General features: G+C 42.2%; 1 protein-coding gene across 2 annotated transcripts; it reads right to left on the reverse strand.

Moving 5' to 3' along the window:
- Nucleotides 1-2931: 2931 nt before the first annotated feature.
- LOC127972500 (zinc finger CCHC domain-containing protein 12-like) lies at nucleotides 2932-6658 on the reverse strand. 2 transcript variants are annotated; one of them, XM_052576035.1, is made up of 3 exons: nucleotides 6423-6658; nucleotides 6267-6336; nucleotides 2932-5573 (listed from the first exon to the last, which is right to left on the reverse strand). In XM_052576035.1, exon 3 carries the CDS (start codon nucleotides 4921-4923, stop codon nucleotides 3238-3240), a length of 1686 nt encoding a protein of 561 aa, XP_052431995.1. In that variant the 5' UTR covers nucleotides 4924-5573; nucleotides 6267-6336; nucleotides 6423-6658; the 3' UTR covers nucleotides 2932-3237. The 2 variants fall into 2 exon arrangements, with proteins under 2 accessions (XP_052431995.1, XP_052431996.1); XM_052576036.1 differs by having other exon boundaries at nucleotides 2932-5639.
- Between the last annotated feature and the right edge of the window lie 1806 nt (nucleotides 6659-8464).

The following is an 8464-nucleotide window of genomic DNA, read 5'->3' on the forward strand; positions in this document are numbered from 1 at the left end:
TTGGTATGGCAACCGCAAACTTAGTAAAGTGATCTGTAATCACCAGTATGTCTTTGGTCCCACTTTTGTCAGGTTCAAGAGAGAGGAAGTCCATACAGAGGAGCTCAAGGGGTCTGGTGGTGTTAATGTTGACCAAAGGCGCAGCTCTCTCAGGTAGCGCCTTCCTCCTTACGCACCTGCCACATGTTTTGACTTTTCTCTCCACATCCAAAGCCATTTTTGGCCAAAAGAATCTGGTCCTTACAAGATCCAGTGTGCGATCAACCCCCATATGACCCATGTGATTGTGTAGGCTGGTCAACACTGTGTCACGAAGTTCAGCTGGGAGTACAAGCTGATAAAAGGTCTGAGAGCCCACTTGGCGCCTCCGGTACAAGATGTTATTACGGAGTTCAAGGCGATTTAACTCCCTCAACAACAGTGGAAGCTCAGTGAGTTCATGTCGCAAGGTTGGGGGTGGTTTTTCTCCCTGCTCGATCTGGGAAATGACATGCTTTATACTTTGATCAGCTCTTTGTTTACTCACAAGCTCTGTCTCAGTTAAGTGGGGGATAACTGGCAACCCACCAAGGTCATCTTCTTGCCCATAACTGTCAGGCACAGCAGTAGGTGAAATGGCAAGAGTTTCAACTAAGGCAACACCGTCTGTACTGACACTGTAAATGAGCTGTCTCTCACAGATTGCTTGCACAACAGCTTGATCTACTGCATCTATATTTTCTGGATCAGAGAGGTGACCCTGAGTAAACTGTCTTATGCGCTCTCTCTCTTTTTGAGATTTAAGATCATCAGCAAGCTCCCCATGAGGCCTGCGGGACAGTCCATCTGCATCGCCATTTTGCTTTCCTGGACGATAGAAAAGTTTGAATGAGAAAGTGGACAGTGCTGCCAGCCACCTATAGCTTGTCGCATCCAGTTTTGCTGAGGTCAGTATGTATGTCAGCGGATTGCTGTCAGTAACAACGGTGAAGTGGTTGCCGTAGAGATAATCACTGAACTTTTCTGTCACTGACCACTTGAGTGCTAAAAATTCCAACTTGTGTGCTGGATAGCGGCTCTCACTCCTTGACAACCCTCTGCTTGCATAGCCTATGACTCGACACTGACCCTCCTGTTCCTGATACAAAACAGCACCGAGTCCAGTGGTGCTTGCATCGGTGTGGAGTACATAGGGCTTCTGGGGATCAGCAAAACCTAACACAGGGGCGGAGGTAAGGCTCTCAATCACCAGGTCAAATGCCTGCTGGCAAGCGGGTGTCCAGCGACTCCCAAAGACCTCCTTTGGGTTGCGGTACTGACCTGCTTTCTCATCTGACTTTAATTTCCTGTGAGAAGGTGGGTAACCAGAGGTTAGATTGTGGAGGGGCTTAACGATGTTGGAGTAGCCCTTAACAAACCTCCGATAGTACCCAGCAAACCCAAGAAAAGATCTCAGCTCTCGCAGGTTTTTTGGGACTGGCCAAGTCTTAAGAGCAGCAATCTTCTCTGGATCAGTCTCGACTCCATTCCTGGAAACTACATGCCCAAGATAACGGACTGACGTCTGGAAGAAGACACACTTTTCAGGTGATAATTTCAACCCAAACTCTCTGAGGCGTGTGAGCACCTTCATCAGCCTTGCTTCATGCTCCTCTAGAGTCTTTGAGAACACAATCAAGTCGTCAATAAAGACTAGCACATCCTTTAAATGCATGTCCCCCATGCACTTTTCCATTAGTCTTTGGAATGTGCTCGGTGCATTAGTCACTCCCTGAGGCATTCGGTTAAATTCCCAGAACCCAAGTGGACACACGAATGCGGTCTTGGGTTTGTCTGCTTCCTCAACTTCGATTTGGTAATAACCAGACTTTAAATCAAGGACGGAGAACCACTGGGAACCACTGAGCGCTGAGAATGTGTCTTCCAGCTTTGGAAGAGAGTATGCATCTTTTATGGTCTGGAGATTCAGACGCCTGTAGTCTATGCACAACCGGACTTGGCCATTCTTTTTCCTGACCACTACTATCGGTGACGAAAACGGTGACTCAGACTCTCTGATGACTCCTGCATCAAGAAGCTCCTGAATGTGTTTGCGAACAGCTTCGATGTCTTGTGGGTGTATTGGTCTTGCACGCTGTTTAAAAGGAGTTTCATCTGAGAGTTTTATGTTGTGTGCCACCTTATCTGTTCTGCCAAAATCCAAGTCATGTTGTGCAAACACGTCGGGCATGTTGTTGAGCTGCTGAGTGATGCGTTCTCTCCATTCAGATGGAATTGGGGACTCACTGAAATTGAAGTTTAAGTTGTGCTTATTGTTTGACTGAGCCTCTGGTGATTTTGGGAGGGGTTCTGATTGTTTTACTACACTGTGCTCCTGTAACAAGATGCTCTGGTAAGCACTTATCTCTGCAATCGCACATTTAGCAGGAATGACTATATCATGGTCAGACTCATTACTGATGACTACTGGTAGCTTATAGGGCCGCTGCTGGGGAATGTCGACTAAGCTAGCGGTTACTAACAAGCCACCCGGCAAGGAGGGTAATGATGGCTGCTCAATGACTACAAACTTCTCATTCTGCAAACAATAAGCTAAAGCAACTCCCTCAACTACTACAGTTTCACCCGCTGGAATGACTTTAGAACTTCTACCTTGCAATGTTACTACACTGGGTTGACTGTTGTTGGTCTGTTTTTGTCTAAGCTCAAGACATTTAAGAACTGCTCTATAGCCATGTGGGATTGGTTGATGGCGTGTCAATCCGGCTTCGAAGTACATGTCATACAGTACATCCAGCGTATTGGTGCCTATAAGCACAAGAGAGTGTGAAGTGGCTCGAATGTCAGGAACAACCAAAGCGAGTGTATTTACATCCATTGACGCTCCAATAAACTCTTTTGGAAAAGTTACAGTCATTTCTATGTATCCCAAGTAGGGTACGGACTGTCCATTCGCTCCTTCCACCTCCAAGAGATCATGTAGTGGCTTAATATCCTGCTCTGGAAAGTGCTGTTCATAAAATGACCGGGGGACTGTTGTTACTTGGGAACCCGTATCTAGTAGGCAGCTGACTTCTTCACCCTTTATGTGGACTTTAGCTGTACTCTTGGTACCAACCAACCCCTTAGGGAGTTTAAAAGGGTGGTTCTTACTTGAGTGTTTTAGATTAGCACATACTTCAGCCTTGTCTTCACCATTTACGTCTGAGGGACGTTGTTGACTCTCTTCAGTCCCTGTTTGTCCCCCAACAGGAACTGCTAGTCGTTTAAAGGTAAGTTGAGACGGTTTTGTGCGTCCCACAATTGCTGCTTCTCCTCTAACTTTTTTTTCTTTTCAGCTACTAAAGCAGAGTTTGCCCTGTCTGTGCAAACTGGGGCAATGTGCCCATCCTCCCCACAGTTAAAGCAGTACCAAGGCCTGGGTCTGTTAGTCTGCTTTTTCTTTGTCTGTTTTAGCATGTCTGTGTCAACACGATCAAGTTTTTGTACTCTGCCTGGACTTTTCCCTGCTGCTCCCCTGTTATCAGCCCCCTTTGTCTTTTTCTGTGCCATCAAATAGGTTAATTGGCTTTGTAAACTGGCTACTTGCCTCCCAAGATCCTCAATAACACTGAGACTGACCTCTGACTTCTCTCTTGACTCTGCACAGGCCCACGCACTTTGGAGCTGAAGCTGGCCACGTTGCCTGGTGGTGCCAATGTGTTTTTTCATGCGACTAGCTTTTGCTAACTGTCGGTCTTCTTCTGTTCTTAGTAACAGCAGGAGGTCAGCAAATGAAGGGGGGTTGCTTTTCTTCTGCTCAAGTTGCAGGCAAGAAAGTAGAGAATTGTCCCAGCATCCTCTACAGAACTGTTTGAGTAGGTGTTTATCTACATCGGCCGGTGCAGCCCCACCCCTTCTCACAGCTAGGTTCAATGCTAATTGCAATCGATGAAGATAAGTGGAGGGTTTCTCACCCGGGTCTTGAAGGGTGTTCATAAACTGTGCAAAAAGTTCTTCCCCATCCTCAACAGTACCAAAGGCTGAGTCCAAGAGCTGCAGGTAAGCGATGGGGGGTGATCCAGGCCGTAGCCCTTTGACAACATCTGCTGCAGGCGAAAGTAGACATTCGAGTATTCTTCTTGAGATCTGAAGATGGGACATGCTAGGATCATTTAAAAGCAGTTCGATGTGTGAGCGCCAAGTGTCGTAATCAGCTTCGTTACTGGGTCTGGGAACTTTTCCAGAAAAAGAACGAAGCCTTACAGGAGATTGCAAGTGTGGGCTAACACCTTCACTCCTCACAATATGCTCAACCACCACCTTCTGTATCTCTGCTGGGTTTATGTCACTCACTGAAAGGGACGGAGCTTTCCCTCCATTAGTGAACAGGACTGAATCAGTGGCATTTAAGCGATTTCCTTCCCGTGGGGCATTCAAGAGTGAGACTAGGGGCTGTTGATCTTCAGGGGTAGGGGGTTGAAGTGTCACAACTGGGGTCTCGACATGTGAAGGGGAGACATCTATACCTACGGGTTTCATAGCTTCAATATCTTCACCAATCTGAGACATCATCTCTTTCAACACCTCCCCATAGTCTTTTCCACTTAGCTTGGCTAAGCCCTTTAACTCAGCTAGATACGTTTTTGTAGCATTACTGCCAATCTGCGTAGTGTACACACTGCTTAATGCTTTTACAACATATTTAGCACATGGATCACCCTGCACTGTGTGTGTGAATGGCAAAAGTGGCTCTAAGTTCACTAAAGCTGAACCGCTCGAAAACTCAATGATCAGGTTTTGGTAAAATTCTGATTTAGAATCATCAACGAGAATGGCTACTTCGATGGAACCGTACTCCCTAAGGAAGTCAACGACTTGCTCATCCTGATCTGCTACCTGTGTTACCCCACTAACGATCACTGAATTTGGAATTTTAACACCTGACTTCTGTATGAAATCCATTTTGCGTATTCTTTCAATATTGATATTCAATGTCTCTGGCTCCTGGCTGGCTCGCCAATAATGTAACCCTTATTACGAGATAGTAATAACGTACATAGATTTAATAGTCTAAAGTAGTCATAGAGGTTATCATAAATACGATTTGGACCAGAATCAGAAGACGCTAAATTGTTAAGAGCCTGAGAATTGAAGATCAATTAAAAAGGAATACCACACCAGAATGACAGTTTAGACAAACCTGTATTAAATTCACAGGGTGAAACATACATACAAGCAAAAACACATTTATGAAAAATAACAAACTAAAATAATAAAGTGCGCACAAAAACAAAACAAAACCCTCTCGTATCAGAATCGTTGAGCTCAGTTCGTCCTCGGTTCGTTTTGCCTTGGTTGACAAAAGTTCAGTTTCACCGTTGGGGCCCTTTTTTTTAACTCTGAGTTAGTTTTTGTCCTACCACAACGAAGATGAAGAGGATGATCCAGGCAGTTCGTCTAAAGTCAGAGTCACAAACACGGTTGGCTCGCCACCCAGCCACCCGGACTGGGAATCTATGAATCTCTGGGAGAACGTCTGGAACGTGTGGATCTGTATCACTCCGTGGAAAGGATCTCTGCACGATGTTTCCAACTCTTTACCAAAACCTGACCTATAAATAAGGCCAAATCATTTCTTTCAATTACCATTCAGTGAATAAATGGACTGCTACAGGCTTCTACAAAATAAAATGAGATAATATTTCAGTACACCTATAATGCAGTATAAAAATCTTTCTCTCGTTGTACAACAGCTCTTATGTTTCTTCTCAGGTATCAAAACCATATAAATTTCTCTCTAGTATCAAAATTAAATTTACATAAATTACATCCTCCATAAAGACACATTTCAAAATCAAGTTTTATGAAACCTTACGGTAGTAACATTAACAGTATGAAGAATAAAACTGCATAAATTGCATGTAAACATTAATCAAATTGTATCACTTTAAATTAGAGGCATTAAAGCGTTAGTGTGCTTATTTATCCCCCTCTGCACCGGTAACAGTGGAAAGAATGCACTAAAAATTATTACCTCTTTAAGCTTCAGTGACCACAATTAAATCTACAATTTTTAACATCATTATTTAACAAACTAACTATTTATCAACAGTATGAAAAGTTAACATTTCTTTATGGTTTCAAACACATTAACCAGTATTTCGCTAGCCTATTGTGGCTAATTACCTTATTAACATATGCACACTGCAGGCTTTAAACCTTACACTTTTAGCTTTACACAATGAGCACCTTTGCCTGGCCTGTTAGCATGAATATTAGCGATCTCAGACAGATAAACAACTCACCATTTTAACGGAATTCACTGCTTTTAGCTCCGTGATAACAGTGGATTCAGGCACAGCTTTCGTTTACACTCTATATTACAATAAGGTATAGTTAGTATAATCGATAATGATTACAGAACTCGTTTAATTAACTTTATATTGTTTCGTTCATCTTACCAAGCAGATAACGCAGCCTTCTATGCTCAAATGCAAGCGCCAAAAGAACGTGCAGTGACACAAAACTAGAGGCGTAACTGTAACGGAGCCTAGCTGGCAGCTGATTGGTCAGTTCAGTACCTCATAAAATTCACCCATTGGCTCACTCACAAGTCCATCAAAGATACAAAATGAAAGTTAACCCTTTCGTGACTGGGTTAGACAGCTAAATAGGGTTTCTCATTATAAAACCTGGCTACACTTGCATCTGACATTGTGGCAAGGTGTACTCTCAATCTGAGGTGAAAGTGGCCTGTGCAATCTATAACAGATTTTTAAAGATTTTTGAAAATAGAGATGCAGCATCCCATTTATGAGATTTGTTAGGCTCTTATTTTGAAAATCTCACATCAGACCGTCCTGAAACAATGCATCTGACATTGTGGCAAGGTGTACTCTCAATCTGAGGTGAAAGTCGTCTGTGCAATCTATAACTTTTATTTTGATAGATTTTTGAATGTAGAGATGCAGCATCTCATTTATGATATTTGGGGGGCTCCTATTTTGTAATTACACATCAGACTGTCCTGAAACGATGCAGCTGACATTGTGGCAAGGTGTACTCTCAATCTGAGGTGAAAGTGGTCTGTGCAATCTATAAAATAGATTTTTATAGATTTTTGAAAATAGAGATGCAGCAACCCATTTATGAGATTTGTGAGGCTCTTATTTTGTAATTTCACATCAGACTGTCCTGAAACGATGCAGCTGACATTGTGGCAAGGTGTACTCTCAATCTAAGGTGAAAGTGGTCTGTGCAATCTTTAACTTTTATTTTTATATATTTTTATATATTTTATGCAGAAGCTTGTTTACGAGATTTGAGAGGCTCTTATTTTGAAATTTCACATCAGACTGTCCTGAAACGATGCAGCTGACATTGTGGCAAGGTGTACTCTCAATATGAGGTGAAAGTAGTCTGTGCAATCTATAACTTTTTTAAATATACATTTTTGAAAGTAAAGATGCAGCATCTTATTTATGAAATTTGGGAGGCTCTTATTTTTTAATTCCATATCAGACTGTCCTGAAACGATGCAGCTGAGATTGTGGCAAGGTGTACTCACAATCTAACATGAAAGTGGTCTGTGCAATCTATAACTTTTATTTTTATAGATTTTTGAATGTAGAGATGCAGCATCTCATTTATGATATTTGGGGGGCTCTTATTTTGTAATTACACATCAGACTGTCCTGAAACGATGCAGCTGACATTGTGGCAAGGTGTACTCTCAATCTGAGGTGAAAGTGGTCTGTGCAATCTATAACTTTTATTTTTAAAGATTTTTGAATGTATAGATGCAGCATCTCATTTATGATATTTGGGGGGCTTTTATTTTGTAATTACGCATCAGACTGTCCTGAAACGATGCAGCTGACATTGTGGCAAGGTGTACTCTCAATCTGAGGTGAAAGTGGTCTGTGCAATCTATAACGTTTGTTTTTATAGATTTTTGAAAGTAGAGATGCAGAAGCTTGTTTATGAGATTTGGGAGGCTCTTATTTTGTAATTCCACATCAGACTGTCCTGAAACGATGCAGCTGACATTGTGGCAAGGTGTACTCTCAATCTGAGGTGAAAGTGGCCTGTGCAATCTATAACTTAGATTTTTATAGATTTTTGAAAATAGAGATGCAGCATCCCATTTATGAGATTTGGGAGGCTTTTATTTTGTAATTACACATCAGACTGTCCTGAAACGATGCATCTGACATTGTGGCAAGGTGTACTCTCAATATGAGGTGAAAGTAGTCTGTGCAATCTGTAACTTTTTTAAATATACATTTTTGAAAGTAGAGATGCAGCATCTTATTTATGAAATTTGGGAGGCTCTTATTTTTTAATTCCATATCAGACTGTCCTGAAACGATGCAGCTGAGATTGTGGCAAGGTGTACTCACAATCTAAAATGAAAGTGGTCTGTGCAATCTATAACTTTTATTTTTATAGATTTTTGAATGTAGAGATGCAGCATCTCATTTATGATATTTGGGGGGCTCTT

This window comes from Carassius gibelio, chromosome B15 (genome assembly GCF_023724105.1).
Source record: "Carassius gibelio isolate Cgi1373 ecotype wild population from Czech Republic chromosome B15, carGib1.2-hapl.c, whole genome shotgun sequence".
In the NCBI taxonomy this organism is placed as follows: Eukaryota; Metazoa; Chordata; class Actinopteri; order Cypriniformes; family Cyprinidae; genus Carassius; species Carassius gibelio.

Coding starts and splice junctions, on each gene's coding strand:
- LOC127972500 (XM_052576035.1), bottom strand. CDS start 4,923: ATGGATTTCATACAGAAGTCAGGTGTTAAAATTCCAAATTCAGTGATC.